Source organism: Filicampus tigris, chromosome 1 (assembly GCF_054856515.1).
Source record: "Filicampus tigris isolate MCC_2025a chromosome 1, RoL_Ftig_1.0, whole genome shotgun sequence".
NCBI lineage: Eukaryota > Metazoa > Chordata > Actinopteri > Syngnathiformes > Syngnathidae > Filicampus > Filicampus tigris.
Window position 1 is genome coordinate 15,676,686 of NC_141217.1, and position 17,935 is coordinate 15,694,620.

Here is a 17,935-nt window from a genome sequence, read left to right on the forward strand (position 1 = left end):
TGTATGGCTCATATTCTCTTCTAATGAAGACATCGATGTAAAGGTACAATTGTCACAAAACCTCCTGCAAATCAGATATTAAAAAAAAAGAAAAAACTACACAAAATCTCGACGAAGAAAACATTTATTTCAATTTTTGTAACAAACCAAGAAATGATGTCATGCAACTGATGGAGCAACACAAACAAAACAACAAAAGTACCCAAGAGATCTAAAAAAAAAACAAAGAAGAAAAGAACAAAAAAGAAAAACAATCCTGGTTGTTTGGTTGTTGTCAGATTCTTCACTCTGTATTGGAGACACACAAACAACAAAGTTTGAATCATTAAAAAAAAAAACTAAAAAACAAAGTTTTGCATGAAATGCTATCAACAAATAATAAAGTACACCACGTTGAGTACTGTTAATCCCTACAAATGATTTTAATACCCCCTTTGCGGCCAGACCACATAATTACTGATTCCAACAAGTCCGTCAGATACCAATCAGCCAAAAGAGGGCGACAGAGGGAAGCCGTTGGGAGGGTGATCTGGTGCGTCGTCGTCGGGACTTATTTGGAATGATTTTTTTTATTTTACAGTAATCGGGCATTGCTTTGCATTAGAATCTGTAGGTCTACTGTGTAATAGTCAAGGTGATTGTTTTCCCCGTTTTGGCGCACCCAAGAGTCCCTGGCGTACTTAGCATCTTCCTACATGGCCTGATGGGCGAACCCGTGTATGTGGCACACGGAGAAGACACATTTCCAAAACCAAACAAGCCAACCCCATTGACAACTTCACCAAACAATGTCAGACGATCGCACTAACAACCCTATTAGCTAATGCTAATTGTGCATCCAGCAACATTGCAACTCTGCTTAGCTTTTGGCTGTGACATGAAAATGCTTCACTGTAGTTCCACGGGCACTTGAAACTGATAAGCTCTGCTGCTAGCCTAACTGGCTAGCCATGGGTGGAAAAACAATCTGTGTGTGTGGTATTTACTTTTTAGAATGTAGACTATATATTTAGGTTTGCTTGGTTCCAAACGCCCCGTGTGTGTGGTATTTACTTTGTAGATTGTCTATTTAGATTTGGCAAACTGCTTGCTTCCAGAAACATTTTCAAAAATGACTTGTGTCATTTTACACTTCATGTGTGGGCTGGCATTTCAGAAACCTACCTACTTGTATAGGTACAGTCAATTAAAAAGTCGCATTTCCATATGTCTCCTTAAAAATGCACCCCTCACCTCTGACACTGAGCATGGTGGAACATTCGGATCGGCCCAAGGCGTTCTCTGCTGTGACAGTGTACTTTCCCACATCTTTAGGGCCAACGCTGAGGATCAACATGGAGCAGACTCCACAGGTGTTTGAAATGTAGTAGTTGGTGTTTGTGTTCAGGTTGACGTGATTTCGGTACCACGTGATTCGAGGTTTGGGGTTTCCCGTCACAGCGCAGCTCATGTAGCATTCGTAGCCTTTTGGTGCCGCGTGCAGCTTCAATGGTACAATGAAGTCCGGAGGACATCGCAGGTCACGTTCTTCTCGGTTCGGTAAGATCAGCGAAAGCTTTTCTGCAAAAGATGAATGAAAATGAATGATGATGAGCATGAAGTCAAGATATGAGGTGCTGTTTGTGCTGTGGCAACTCGGAATTAGTAGGGGAGTGTCCCATTAAGATAGTGACGGACAAATGAAGCTTCATGAAGCACCAGTGGGGTTGGCGCCCCTGGTTGTTTGACACACAAACCTTTCTTTCTCCCCACCGCCCAGGTGAGTGACTCAGAGGGTGCGGACACACCCATGTCGTTCTTGGCATAGACCCGAAAATGGTATTCCCTCCCATGCATGATATTGCAAACGGTGAACTTGTTATTGAAGAGTCTGTCGGCCACTGTGATCCAAGTGTGTTTGGTCGAGTCCAGTTTGGAAATTGTGTAATGCAGCCGGTCATCAAGCTTCTCATCAGGAGAAGGTTGCCAAGTCACTTGCACTGTTCCGGGCACGTTTTCCTCGATTTCCACTGGCCCGGGAGGTTTAGGATCATCTGTAAGCATGTTTAGAAATATGAACTTGAAGTGATGTTTAATGGAAGAGCAGTCTACGTGCTGCCTTACAGCAGGATCATTTTTACCTGTGACCCTAACTTCTGTACTGAATGTCTCCTGTCCTGCCAAATTTTTCACCAATATGGAGTAGATGCCAGAATCAGAGCGCTCTGACAAAGGGATCAACATCTGTGAGGCGTCGTCTGAGTTACTCACTGTGACTCGCTTTGGCACAGGCCCATTGTCCTTGAGCCACATGATGTCCGGTGGTGGGGAAGCCTTTCAAAAGAGGCATGCCAGAATATTATGTTGACTTGGATTTTCAAAGTCCAAGTCCAAGACAGGTTAAAAGAGTCTCACCTCAAAGTTGATGGTCACCCTCACGGTGTTTCCTGCCCTCACCACCATGAATGTTTTCATCTTTTTATTTGTGAACTTTGGTCTCACTAAAGGAAATGGGGGAAAAAGTCTCACTCATTCAAGCAGGGTTTAAATCACAATTCGTTTTGCTAATTAAATTATCCAATAATTGTAAAGACAGACAAAAATGTCATAGTTTACTAAGCTATGGGTAAAATAATAACAAATTACTGATAATGTCCATGGGAATCATGTAATTTTGGCTTACAAATTTTCAGTAATTTTACAAATGTTGTAATTCGTTTTATTGTGTTCTGCTTGAAAGTGGACATTGTAGTGATGGTAAAATGAAGCTTCATGAAGAACTTTTGATTATCTTTACTCCTCTAGATGGCACTCATGTTTTGAAGTAGTGATGGACAAAGGAAGCTTCATGAAGTATTTGTGATAATTTTTGACTCCTCTAGATGGCACTCTTGGTTTAAAGAGGCATTGGCAATTTAATCAATTTCCATTGCACTAGACTTTATCTTTAAACCAAGAGCACCATCTAGAGGAGTAAACAAGATCACAAGTGCTTCATGAAGCTTTATTTTCCCATCATTAGTAAAGGTAAATGCTAGTGTAATGGAAATGTATCAAATTCCCATTGCATCATTAAACTAAGAGTGCCATCTAGAGGAGTTAAAAAATGATCACAAGTGTTTCATGAAGCAGAAAAAATGGTGTGCTGAATTTACTCAATTTCATTCCGTCAAGTGGTTACACAAAATAAAATAATCTGGCTCCAGATACAGTACATTTTGTTAAGTACCGGCAGACTGCTACTCTACTTAAAAAATGTATTTAGATCAAGAAGCTTTTACTTCATGCAACCACTTGATGAAATAAAAATGAGTAAATGAATCATGCAGTCCGACGTGGAAATGATTTATCATTAGCATCCATAAGCTTCGGTAAATTGTCTTTTTATATGAAAATTAAGTATGAGTGAAGAAGCGTACCAAGGGGTGGCATTGCAAGGACATAGTTGGCTAGCTCTTCAGTTTGGCCCTCTCCTCCGTCATTGGTTGCAATGACTCTGACCCAATACATATCCATTGCCCTCAAGCCTTTTACAGTGTAGGTAGTGGTGATGGTGAAGCTTCGTGACCATTCTAGGCACTGCACATTCCGTATCTCGACAAAATATCCTTTAGCTTCATCCTCTATATCAGGTTTGTCCTTAGGTTTGGTCCAGGTCAACACAAAGTGGTTGTAAGAAGTTTCTGTCACTTTCAAGCCGATAACTTTCCCAGGGGGTTCTGGGGATAACAGGAAACATTTAATTTGAGTTGAAATGAATAAAATATAATTAATTTGTAAGCTATTTGGAAGTTTACAAATTAATTTCAACTGCCACACTTACTTTTGGGATCTCGTGCAAAGACAAAGTCACATGGATTGCTAAATTCCCCAGGTCCCGAAAGATTCACAGCCAGAACTCTGAATTCATATTCCATACCTGCCACAACATCCTTCACTGCACATTTCTTCTCTGGAAATACAAATACACTGTTATTAGTAAGATTTACAAACATTACAAACAACTTGAACAAAGTGAAACATTAAAGCAAACCTTTAATTGGCTCGGATGAAGCATTGACCGCAGTCCAGAGATTACTTCCTTTTTTGCGTTTTTCCACAATATAGCCAAGAATTTGTGAGCCTCCCGTATTACTTGGGGCACTCCAAGAAAGGTTGATACAGTCATCGAAGGCACTGACCACCTTTGGAGGTGCTGGGGCACTTGGAAAGGCTGAAGTATTTAGTGGAAAAAATACATTGATGATTACCATTACATAAACAATACTTAACATTTTTGTGGTCATTTGTGATAATCATTCATCCATGAATTAAATACATTTCAATTCTTCTGATTTCCCAAATGGGTCACATTCTCACAAAGCATCCTTGTAGCATCGCCAGCTGTCTTATCGCTCTCATTTGGGATGTATAGAAAGCCCCTTAGTCATTTTAATGCCATTATTTGGCAGCAGGGGATGCTGCTATGCTATTAAACATTTTCCAAGTAAAAAAAAAACAAAAAACAAACACCTGTATTCTCGGTTCCTCAGGTGTGAAGGTTGCTTTTTCTCAGTTAGATTTTGATAGTTTCAGTGTCACCATATTGTACCAGTATTTTGGACAAAGCAGATTAGTTCAAATTATTTAATTCAAATTATTAATTCAAATGACATCAGGTAGTTGTATGAGTTAGGATTATGGATCTTTTATACATTAATTGAAAATGTGAAAATTAAAAATGTATTATCTAGAACCAAATATATTAATAGCAGTCATTTTTCATGTCTGCATGTATTTTGTCCATATTTAAAATGGCTTTTTTGTCATATATCTGGTCACGAGGTGCATGGTCCATGTTGCCCCCACCACCCCCCGAATAGCGCTGATGAAAAATTGTGGCCTCTTCCCTCATTTATCGAGAGTGAAACCATCACTACTAAACTTAAAGGTATGTGTTGAAAATGTTCAATAGTACCATGGCTAATCACTACGGATGGGAAAATGAAGCTTCATGAAGCGCTTGTGATATTTTTTACTCCTCCAGATGGTGCTTTCGGTGTAAAGGTAATGGATATTTAATAAATTTACACTGCATCTTTAAAGCAAGAGTACCATCTAGAGGACCCCAAAAATACCACAAGTGCTTCATGAAGCTTCATTTGTCCATCACTAGCTGATTGTGTATCATTGATTTCTACATTCAAAAAGAACATCAAATTTGTAAATACAGATCAGTAATCAGCCCTCACGGCAACTTTTTTTTTGTTTTGTTCACCTTGATTTTTACACACCTTCTGACTGACTTTTCATTACTCATTACAGGATTATTTATGAATTATTTATGTACCGTCAGCTCACTGTATTTGTAGACGAGACAGTTTGTCATCCCATGACGCCTCACCCAGTATGCCCGCTTGTAGGTCTTCAGTCTCCATCACTTCACTCACACCCTCTGAGGTCAGAGCTCGGATTCTGTAGCAGTACTTGCGTCCCCGGTCCACGTCTGTGTCGCGGTAGAACGGCAATCCCGGAATCTCCCCGATTTTCTTCCACGTGTTTCTCCCAATCTGTTGTCGCTCCATGATGTAATTCATCACAGGCGAGCCGCCGTCATCCTTTGGAGGCCTCCACTTAAATTCAATGCATGTAGCTGAGCTAAGCGTTATCTCCGCAGGACCAAGTGGGGTTGTGGGTTTGTCTGAAATAAACAAAGAGACAAGTTCTTTGAAGTGTTTCTTCAACGTGTCGGACTGTATTGAAAAATCAATCTACGTGTATGATGTATTTGACTGAATCGTTGGCTCACCAAGCACAATGAGCTGTGTTATTGCCTCGGCGGTGCCATGCTCATTTTTGAGCTTGATCTTGATCTCTCCTGAGTCCCTCCTCTGGCACCTGCTCAGCAGTAGGCGGCTGTGATTGGTCGATTTATCTATCCTGGTGCTGCTGGCGTCATCATGGAGCTCCTCTCCCTCTCTGTACCACTTGATCTTAATGGGCTCAAAGCCAAGGAAATTGAGTTTAAAGACTGCGTTATGCCCTATTTTAATTCTCAAGGGCTCTGTGAATGCACTGAGGTCTTCTGGGTCAAACCTTGGAGGATCTGAACAAGGAAAATTTGAATCATGAAAGTGTTACGCTGTATTGTCATCAACCTGATTGTTGTATTGATGAGTCTTTAAACCTTTGACGCTGACCACCGCCTCTGTCTTACGATTGTCCGCCTCAAAACGGTATTTCCCAGAATGCTCCTCCTGGCATTTCATTATGAGCAATTTATGAATTGCACCATCTTTAGATATTATAAATGTGTCATCGGTGATGATCTGAAAGGAAAGGTGACATTAAGATAAAAATAAAACATTTACTGTCAGAATTATTCCAATCTTCAGAATGGGTAAAAATGAAAAAAAGAAAAAAAAAAGAGGCCTCACCACCTATTTACTAGTACATTACATTTGGTTCTGCTACATTAGCCGCTACATGTTTTTTTTTCAACCCATGCATTGTTCAACTAAGAATTTGACCATGTGTATTGCCTAAATGCCAATATTGTAGTTATGTGCAAATCAAGCTTCATGAAGCACTTGTGATATGTTTTGACTCCTCTAGATGGCCCTCTTGATTTAAAGATGCAGTGGAAATTTAATACATTTCCATTGCTTTAGCCTTTATCTTTAAACCAAGAGCACCACCAAGAAGAGGAAAAAAATATATATATTGGAAGTGCTTCTTGAAGCTTCATTTTCCCATCACTACTGCCTTTTTTATTATTTCATATTTTTAGATTTGATAATATCCACTAGTTCACCAGTAGTCAAAGAGTTAAACTGCACCTGGACGATATGTACCTTGAGGTCTCCCATATGTATTCTTCTCACAGAGACAAAAAGTTGACCTAGACAATGCTTAACATCAAACGTTTGACAATATGCCTGACCTTTTCGCCATCTCGGAACCAGACTCCCTCACAGTCTTCCTTGCTGAGTTTACAAGTTAGCTCGGCATTCTCACCGATGATGGCGTTGATGTCCGACAATCCCCAGATGAACTGAACCCCTGGATCTAATATGTGCAAAAATGAACATTTAGAGAAGGAAACTGGGACATAGTATCCATTCTTGTGGTTCTTGTACAAGCGATTTATAGGCACTGTAGCACATGGCAGTCTTCAATCATTATATAAAAGACCAGAGCTGGGCACCCTTTTTTGCCGGTCCGGCCGCGACCCTCCACCCTTGACTTGGGTACCCTTCCGGTCGCGACTCCCCGCCCTTATTCATAAAAATTATCACCACCCGCCCCGTTCCGCCCCCCCCCCCCCCCCCCCAAAAAAAGTGACCGTGATTGACGCCGCCGCGGGAGGGATGCTAACAGCAGAGGCTTTTTAAGGATCATTAGCTGGTTAATTTACTATTCAAACCCGCTGTGGACATGCTTCAAACACGCTTCAAAATGCGCCACTAGTACTTTACTACTTACCCAACTGCGTGTGCTAACTTCCATTGCGAGCCCCGGGGTTGGTTTTGTCGTATTGTATAATTATTTGGGTCCAACAGCTGGCCAGAAGTCGCAGTCAACAAGTTACTTATTTATTTTGCACACTTCCCCTACTTCACGGCCTTCAAAATAAAAGCATAACAGCAAACCACTATACACAGCAGGTTTGCTACGGCGTATTTCCGGAATAAGGGAAGACGCCAGGAGAAGTGCATGAACTCCACCTCGATGTGCCAGCGTCATACTTGAGTCAGTGCTGCGCGGAGCTTGAATATACTCGTGGACACAAGTTGTTTTGAAACAATTGAGTTCCAAGTCGTTCGGCGTCGCTTCCAAAAGACAGTGACAACAATGGATATCGTGCCTGCTACAACCATAAAGAGACCGAGATGACTAGACGATGCATTTGATTTCATTACCAAACTAGTTTTCTTTGCAGCAGCAACGAGCGGCGTGCTGAATGCTCGCCTCTTCTCCCTGTGGGAAACTGTATGTCATCGTAACATAACGGACCGATCAGAGCAGCAACAATTCCTGATGTGTGCGTGGCATGTGCCGCAGACCTGTCGCCAACAGCACAATGCGTCGGTCATGTGAATCAATGCGGCAGTTGTCGCTTGCGCCAAGGCGGGAGTAGAAAAAATCCTAAAAAGAAGCCTTTCACCGAGTAGGCTGAGATTAAATTTGGCCGCCTCGCGACCATGTCAAACGCATGAGGGACGATTAGTGGGCCGGACTAAAATCCACTTCCGGCCATGCTTAGTCCAGCCCTTTTTTAAAATTTGTCAGCCACCACCCCCCGCCCCAAAAATGGGCATCTGGCCGGGCCGGAGGGTCCGACCAGACCGGAGGGTCCGACTGGTTCGGCCCAGAGACGGACTGCCCAGCTCTGTAAAAGACTAACTGAAAGAGCGCTTCCATACAATAAAGGACATGCAATTCATTATTATGTATTTTGTTTGCACAGTGCACAAAATGGATTAATGCATACATCGAATCTCAGTAAAGAAAGCACATATGATTTAAAACGATGCAATGAATGAACTGAAGCCTTTTGTTGCTCTTCTGTTTTAATGGTCCTTTGAATATTTACCAACAATTGCGTCTTCTATGAGTGGGCCAATTCTTTTACGCCTGGGTTGTGTGGCAAGGCCAACCACATCTTCAGCCTCGCTGTCGTCATTAAATAAGCTTTCATCTATAAAGACAAAACATCACGCATTGAATTCTACTCAAGGATTGAATGAAAAGTATATTCCGTTGGCAAACAGAAAATTAAATGTCTAAATTAGCAACTGAACACTTAAGGCATATGAAGTCATCTGTTAACATTTGTCTAAATATTGCTTCAGAAGTGTAAAGGTAACTATCTTCAAGTGTGCCACTGTCTCAGGGTTTGACAAAATGACTGTATTAGCGCTACACTCATTATAAAGTGAGTATGAAAAGGGGCTCTCAAATTTGAATCATCAGCATTTGTGCATCCAACCAAACTTACATTTTTTCTTTTTCAAAGTGAGCTTCGCATTGATTTCATTCAACTCATCATCACATGTGTCCCCGTACTCTGCACGGACAAAAACAAAACGTAATCGCAGAGGTAATGTCAGTCCACAAAACAATTTGGACCACTGCCGTCAATGACGATACAAACAGTGGTCATATTTTCTGTACTAGTGTTTCTCAAATGTAGTCTTAGTATCAGTGGTGGTACTTGGCTCGGAAGAATCACTACCCAAGCACAGTTATATTGTATTTAACTATTTAGTACAATTTTCCTCAATTTAAGAGTAGTGTTAATGTTCAAAGTGCGCATAAAGGTGCAGTGACATGCAATAGCAGTGTTTTGATGAACACCAGGTAGTACTTAGTGTAAAAGATTTGAGAATAACTGTTCTATACTAAACATTACCTTGTACTGCATGCTCCGTTTCTTCCCCCTGCTTGTTTCCTGCATCACTGTCCTCGGTCACCTCTGATTTTTCTGTTCCAGAACCATCTGTGTAGCAAGAGGTTATTAGCATAATGGCAATAAGGCTGCGATGATGCCATGATATTGGTTCATAATGCCAACTAATTGTCCCAATCAAATAAGTGCAATGTGACAAGTAGCTGCCACTTTATGGAATTTTCCCCCCTAAAACATTTCAAAACGCCTCTAGAATCCGTAACAAATACATTCCTGAAAAAACAATTGATGACTAAAGTACATCACCCATTCTACCACTCACACTGCTCTTCTCACGAATAATGTTTCATTTGGACTTTTTATCTCGAGTTTTTAGTGCATAGAACGTTGTGAAACGTCACGTTAATTGACGCTTCGACTCGTCGGAGAACAACTCCCTTGGAATTTCGATGGATGATCTTATTCTTGGTTATTTTTTACTGAAACTTATCGACCAGTCAGCGAAGGGATGCCCCAAGGAGCAGATGAAACAAAAGGGTCAATGAGATATTTTGAGAAATAAAGAAGTTATATTGTATCACTGTAATTTGAAGGTTTTGTTTTTATTTTTTATTTTTTTTTACAAGCGTTTCAATAGGCCATAGGCGTCGAAGTCAAGGCCACAGAGGCAGACATTGCCTGCCACACATCATTTTAGGCGGCCCACGAAAGCAAACCATGCGACTTTCAGTTTTTTACTAACATACCAAATTCTGTAATCATCTTCACTTTTATTAATATATTACTAGCATTTTTTGATCCAAAGACCCCTTTTGAAAAAAAAAAGTAATAATAGTTGAATGGACATTTTTATTTTTGTTTTTCTAGCTTATTTTAGCAATAATTATCCATCCAATTGTTGTGTTTATGTAATACTATGAAATGATCAAGTAAATTCAAATTTAGTAACCCCAGTTCCCATTGAAGTTGGACGCTGTGTAAAATGTAAATAAAACAGAATACAATTATTTAAAATACATTTCAGTCTATTTTCATTTAAATGCAACACAGTTCAATACAAATGTAATTATATAGCGCACTGCACAACATCAACAATTAGTGTCCTTGGTTCCCAAATGCTTTTTAACTGTTGTTAAAATTAAGTGATTTGATGCATTTTAACCCTGTCCGAGCTTTTTGGGAATATGTTGCAGGCATCAAATTCAAATGAATGAATAGTTTAAAAAAAAATGATTATCAGTTTTCTTGTCATTGCAGTACAATCAGTTGAAATGATTTGATAAATGACCTCATTACACCACATCCTCAATTGCTCAATTAATTGCTATAGCCTTCATGAATGAAAAATCTATTACTATATAGAATATTTGAGTTTTATTTGCAAAATTTGCTACAATCTTAGACCTTTTATTGTCTAACTTCTTGTTGTTTTACTTTGAACACATATTGATAGCGTTTTGTTAAAGTAAAACCAAGATTCACAGACGACACAGTCAAAAGATATTTAGCCCGGTTTAAAGAAATGTGCTTATCGGAAAATACATTTAAGTTTGTGATTGCATTTTGACTTTAATTAAATTACGCCTTACCTACATGGAGATAATTGCTAAATATGAAGATGTATGGCTGCTGGCGTTATGTTTGCTTTATTTCCTAGCGTAACATGTTTGGGCATGAGTAAAAAAGGGATTAAAAGAAAACTTCAGACCAACACAAGCGTCCATCATTTCAACCGTCGATACATTCAGTATTCGGTCCAGGTTTTTTGTGTTTTCTGAAAAAAAAAGAAGAAAAAAATGACTTTGGCCATTCTTTTGATGATGGTGAGACGGCATTGAGCACTGACTAGAGAATGTTGCTATTAATGTTTGCATCATGTAGGCACTCCCACCGTATTTGACAGGTCCAGTGAGGGAAATGATTTCTCCATCTTTTCTGGAAGTAGATATTGCCTTCTGCTCTGTCAGTTCCTCTGCGTCATGTTTGGCTTCGACGGCTTCCAAAATCTTCTCCAGTTCGTCTTGGTTTTTGATTTGCTTTGATTTTGATTTGATTTGATTTGATTTGATCTGCTGTTTGGCCACTTCCTCGAGGTCTATCCCTGCTCCTCCAGTTTTCTTCTTCCCGGCTGCTTCAAGGTCAGCTTAAGGCGCAATTATCAATAAGCACAATCAATCAAGACAAACACATCAGGGTTCATTGAAATAGAGACGGTACATCTCTAATTGAAGTCGTTACCTTCTACGTCTAATGCAGCGTTGCATGAGGCAGTTCCAGCCACAGCTGAGTAGACACCTTTGTCTTCATCTGAGCAGTCTTGAATCAGCAACCTGTGGATCATTTTGTGGTCCGACACACTGATTTGATATTTTTCGCCATTTTCCAGCACATTGCCATTGTTCATCCACGTGATTTCTGGCAGCGGTTGGGTCAGGACACATTCAAACAGCGCAGTGTCTTTTTCTTCTGTTACTGCCTCTTGAAGTTTGACAACGAAGTCCACTTGGGGAACTGTAAACACACACCATCATATTATTAGGCGGTGCAAAAAAAAGCTACTAGGAACAAAATACTCAAGAAAGTACACATAGACCCCTCCAGTATGTGCAATACATAAGTCATTTTTTTTCCCAAGAATACAAGGCCCATCTCTATTCCTTCACTTGTCCTTAAAAAAATTAAATCAGCAATGTGCTTTTGTTCACCATGATGAACACTTATCCAAATATATTTGGTACTGTATTTGATTTTTGTATTTACAGTATATGAAGATCACAAAATTAGTCTTTTGGGTGAGAGACTAACACGCACTGTTGATCATGTTCTGGTTTGGATTAGGGGCGTAATAATTAATTGATTACTCATCAACTAATCAATTATTAAATTGATTAGATACTATTTGATATCAAATTAATCATTTCGAGACCTTGTTTAACTTATACAAAATACAACATAATAAAAAAATACTCCGAATTTCATGTCTCTCGGCAGTACTTATTCTGCGATTCCTGTAATCCTCTATGAAAGCAGACTAGCAGATTATCTTTGTGTTTGATCAAAACAAGACATTTGCAAACATCTGCTTTTACTTTGGTAAATAATCATCAAAAATGTCGCCTATTTTCTTGCATGCTATGAAATGAATCATAAGCAGTTTTACGTTTATGCATTTTCTGCACTGTCAATACAAACTGCTGAAATAATGCCCTGTTTTTGAATAAAGGGATGGAAATTAAAGCACACAGCTCGTCATGTCCATGCACAAAATGATGTGCAAACAACCTTTTATTAAAAATAGAAACTGGAATATCATTGTAGTGATTGTAGTAAAATACTGCCTTATTTGCAAAAGACAGATGTCATCAGTAAATGCACATACTTAGTTAATAATACAACAATATTAACTCAAACTTATCGCATGAACTGTTAACATACTGGTGAAGTTTTCAGCATCCAATCCACATCCGCCACCTACAAGTCCGTTTTGCCTCACTAAGTCTTCATCAGAAGGACTCATTCCTTTCTGTTAGAGGCAAAAATAGACCACATGCTCAACTGAATAAAATAAGTACTCAGTTCTAATCACTGTATTGTTGCAGAGACATGGTTGCCAGCATGGATGAATCTCTAAAGAACTAGAGGTCATCTTGAATGCAATCTGGCTGATTTCATACCTGATAGTTCAACACTTGCTGCCTCTTCTCCTCCGTTTTCACATGCATCAAGTGCATGTCTTTTGTCCCTTGTCCCTCATAGTCCCTCTGCAGAGAGTCCCAGTGTCTCTCGTCTCTTTCTTTGATTTTCTCTGTCTGGTTTTCCTCAAAAATACTGTAAGTAATGGAAATGTTGTTTCGTACCACCGACCCTTTATTGCCACAAAAGTGTCCCAATAGCATGCAAAGTGTAAAACAAAAGTTCCAGGACTAGTGGAACCCTAACCGTAATGTGGGGCAGACGATTACCCAGCACATCTACAAAGAGATCCCGCAGCATTTTGGTTTGTTCAATGCGTGAGGAAAGATCAGAGTTGTGGAAGGACTTCTCTCTTCTGAAGACGTAGAACATGAAGGCATATGGCAAAGAAGGCCGGAAAAGTGTGTTAAATCCCAAGTGGATTAAAACAAAGGGTAAAATTTAGTCGTTAATAGTTTGCAGTTTGGATTTGAAATTTTGTGACGCAAGTCCTAGAACTTTTCTGACAAACCATTCATGCAGTCTTACTTTGTGTTGGTCTTTCTCAGCAATTTTCTGAAATCTGATGGATCGGTTACCCCTACAAGCAAAGAAAAAAAAAGGAAGGAAAATATTTTTAAGCAGGTATATTGTTTCTGTAGATAAACAGAGGGAATTAGAAACAATGCAACACCCAAATCACTTGCATTTAAAGTAAAGTAAAAAATGTATGTAACTTACCGTCTGTTAAATTTAGTGCTGTAGAGCAAATAGCTTTTCCATATTCATTCACTGCAATACATTTGTATGTGTCTGCATCTGCACTCTTTACTGCACGAATCTAGAACAAGAAATAAAAATGTCACATGGCAGATAAACAGAAGCTGAATTTTAGGGTTTAATTTTTAATCTATGATTTATTCACCTCCAATATGTACTCCCCTGTTGATTCATCATATTTAGTCTGATATTTCTCCTTGTCTAAAATGCTGCCTCTTACTCTCTTCCATGTCACTTCAGGTCTGGGCTCTCCTTTTACCAAAGCCTTGAAAACAGCTGATTTCCCTTAAGGACATGTTGGAATGTTGAGTTTGTGTATTCTTTTGTCATGCTAACAAGGTCTAGCTACGGTTAATCCTTGGACAGCTACTGTGAAAAACAATTTTGCTGAAACATAAGAAACTCACCTTCTTGGACATTTACTGGGTTTACTTTACATTTGAAATCTGGGACGCTTTTCCCCTCTGGTATGCTCACTGTATATTGTGTGATGACCACCCCGGGAATTTTAGATCTTCTCCGGATCGCAGCTGAACAAAGATAGCAGTAAATGATTATTTGTATCCAAAAACTCAGACGTAACTTCAAAAACACACCATGTAGATTATTTTGGGAGTGAGTTATTGTTCTTTTCACCACCATATGGCAGAAATCTCCAACAAAGTGTGCGTTAGGAAAGGTGCTTAATGGATACATTTGCATCATAACTCCATACCAGTCCAATTATACTGTATGTTGTTCATCAGCGAAAGTAAATTAGCGTTTTATTTTATGTGAGTTTGCTGTTGGTTTAAATTTCGCTCTTGATTGGGTGTGTAGGTGTTAAAAGATGGCCCGAGATTAAATCTGTTGTGCCTCCTGAAGGCACTCTATATTTAGTTTAATAGAACCCGCTGTGGCCAAATTCTAGAAAGGAAAGAATGCTTGTCAAATGAACTTAAGGTTGGTGAAAATGTGGTTGTATTGTTATACACGTGGCGCAGCTGATATGATTAACAGAAATATAAAAGATGAGTATACATGTACATTTAAATAATTTGAAACAATAAATTTGGCGTTTTTGGTCTGTTTTTTTCTTAACCCAGATTCCTCAGATGGACACTGAATCAACCGCAGACAGAAAATTCATAAACCTAATGTATTATATGTATCCTATATGTATTCAATGTGTATTGTCAGATATGTGATCATGGTCTTCAAGAACAAAACTGTTCTTTTCCAGGACTAGAGCATGTTATTTTACCTGATTTGTTGCCAGCTTTCTCATTGAAATGTTGAATGTACTGGTGAACGAGGGAGAAACCTAGGGAATAAAAGTCACGCAGTAAAATTATTATAATAACATTACTATCATATGATAAAGAGTACACAGGTAAAATTACAGTATGTGAAATGAAACACTTTGTTTAAACATGTCCTCATATTTACAGAAATGTAAAAAAACCAAAAAAAAAACAAGGGAATTCTTGCATTACTGTGTCAGCAGATCTACTTTGTCTCGGGAGGAAAATCTATAGCGTAAGCCCGTAAAATACACTGTGAGTGGACAGACAGGAAGTGGAAGTCAGTCAGGCATAACATGGAAAAGCTCAGAGAGGCCTAAACAAATTGAGCCACTGGGAGGGTCACAGCAAAGGGCAGTAGGCAGGCAACCTTAATCCTGGGTTGTTTTCTTGTCATAGTCAGTTTGTTGTTAAAGCCTGAGAGTGAAGACTTCACTCAGCTGTCCCAAGCTGGCTAAAAAGCCAGCCAGCTCGCGCAACACTCACATGAATTGGAGCACAGATGCTGCACTCAATGTCATGTGGACGGAGAAGGTGTTATTTTGGCTCTGAGTTCAGTTCATATTTAATCTACAGATTCACAGATACAGTTTCGTACTTCTGAGCTAATCCTATTACATGGATGGGGTATCTTCCTGTTTCACCGCCAATACATCAGCTCTTATGTTACATAAATATCACTCACATTTGAAATGTCAGTCATGTAGTTCCAACAGCAAACAAAGGATTAAGGTTGGGGAAAGTCTTTAAAATGGCAATGTGACTGTCCAAATACAATCCAAACTAAATATTTGAAATGTATGTTTCCAAACATTGAATGAACATTGGTTGCTTCAGATTAGTGTACATCCCTGTGTCGATTGCTTGAAGTGGAAATCAACCCAAACATATTTTTCTTGAGAATATGTTCTATGCAGGTCTACTAGTTGAGACGCAGCATTCTGATTAATATTGTGTTTATAAGCAACAAAATCCACCCGTTTTTAGCCATCTCCGGAGGCAGCCATTTTGTCACTTCTGTTGACTGAAAATGACATCACATACCCTCAGGGCTCAGATAACGGCCAATCAGAGCTCAGCTTCAGAAAACAGGTGAGCCGTGACAGGCCGTTATCTGAGTCCTGAGCAGTTGTGATGTCATTTTCAGTCGACAGAAGTGACAAAATGGCCGCCCCCTGAGATGGCTAAAAACAGGTGGATTTTGCTGCTTAACTCCTATTTTATATGAATCATATTGCCTTGTTTAAACTAGTGGACCTGCATAGAACACATTCTTAATTTTTTTTAATTTGAGTTGACTTCTGCTTATAGTGAGAACGAAACTAAATAAACAAAATGAACACATGTGGTGCTACTACTGCTACATGCACACATCGTCACAGACGCTGGGCCCGTGTCTCGCCCAACAGAAATGACCAGAACAAATACAAAACAAGCACATGAGAAGAGTTTTGATACTTACAGAGTTTGCGTCCTGAGCCCTTTGGACGTTTCAACATTTTGACCAAAACTGTAAAAATGACCACAAGAGAATTCACATCGTCATGCAGTCATACTGTGTGTTCATTATTCGCAACAATTTTTTTACTTCATTCAGTATTTTTGAAAGAGCAATAAATTGTTTAATTTGTGCCATCCACCAAACTGGCAGAATGACCAAGACAAACCTTGTTTTTGTTTAGCTTTGCTTGCGCTGTAAACGAGTAGTTTTTGGTCCCTATAATAAGCAAACACCATATGACGTAAGCCCATGACATCACTTGATCATTTATTTAAGGCTTTATACGAAAATGAAATGTTCTAGCAATGTTGTCACATTCAAAATGTAACAGGAAACTAATAAACAAAAGAATCAAGAATGCAGTCATTGAGAGGCAATATCTTTTCTCAATTTTCAAGCTATTGTTAGCTATGACCCTGCAGTGACTTCATGAGGTCACACCGAGTCTAACTGCACACCATTGTCACTTGGAGTTCCATTCCAAGAAGTCAGATACTTACAACCAGATGCTTTTACAGTACTAATAATGGCATGTCACCAACCATTTTTGCCATTGTTAATCTTCTCACATCACCTTTGAAAGACATTCTTCCAATACTTGATGCAACAGTTTTTCATTCTTCAAACACAATTCATGTACCTCACCGTGTCAGGAAAGTTGTAGAAATGTATCAAATCAAACCTTGAGATAGCATCAGTCGCATCCCTCTCCGGTTACTTTCACTTACGGTGGTTTGGCTCAAAACATTGAAAACAGTTTCTAGTTGATATGACAGAGTATGTATGTACTGTATCTATCAGCATACAAAAAGAATAAAACTAATCCTCATAGAATCACCATAATTATCCATTGATCTGATTTTGTATCCTCCCCATCATATCCTGTCTGACTATAAACCAACAATCTACCAAGATATCCATAAAGAAAGGCAAGACTGACCGACTCAGTTCCTCGAGCTTATCCACTCACCCACTGAGCCTGACACTGAGATGGCTTTAAAGATGTGATCTAAAATTGTCTTCCCGTTGGCTCTTGTGGATGTTAAATCCTTTGGGAAAACAACTTTGCAAGTCAGCGCCAAGTGAGTTTGTCAAGGAGAAGCGTCGTCCCTTTGGGCTTGGTGATGCTCAGAGCGGGTGACTTGTTATTAAGGGCGAGTGGGGCGGGGGCCATGTGGGGGGTGTCAGATGAGGTAAGGGGGGATAAAATGACTGAGGAGGGAGGTGCAGAAGGAAGGGCTACTAATGACAACTTAGTGGTATGTTTTGTAATTGCTGATGACAGTGGGCTCATCTCTCACCACACACTTGTTGACAGGAGGGTTCATT

At 39.5% G+C, this 17,935-nt stretch overlaps 1 protein-coding gene across 1 annotated transcript; it reads right to left on the reverse strand.

Moving 5' to 3' along the window:
- Window positions 1–152: 152 nt before the first annotated feature.
- Window positions 153–16,479, reverse strand: LOC147152989 (immunoglobulin-like and fibronectin type III domain-containing protein 1). Its single transcript, XM_086044681.1, has 26 exons — window positions 16,470–16,479; window positions 15,066–15,125; window positions 14,230–14,352; window positions 13,968–14,107; window positions 13,784–13,883; window positions 13,592–13,643; window positions 13,045–13,198; window positions 12,806–12,893; window positions 11,609–11,881; window positions 11,262–11,513; window positions 11,079–11,144; window positions 9,374–9,460; window positions 8,960–9,028; window positions 8,555–8,659; window positions 6,902–7,026; window positions 6,146–6,287; window positions 5,768–6,064; window positions 5,363–5,659; window positions 4,013–4,192; window positions 3,803–3,931; window positions 3,399–3,698; window positions 2,395–2,480; window positions 2,121–2,313; window positions 1,737–2,033; window positions 1,234–1,560; window positions 153–288 (listed from the first exon to the last, which is right to left on the reverse strand). Exons 1-26 carry the CDS (start codon window positions 16,477–16,479, stop codon window positions 284–286), a joined length of 3,957 nt encoding a protein of 1,318 aa, XP_085900807.1. The 3' UTR covers window positions 153–283.
- Between the last annotated feature and the right edge of the window lie 1,456 nt (window positions 16,480–17,935).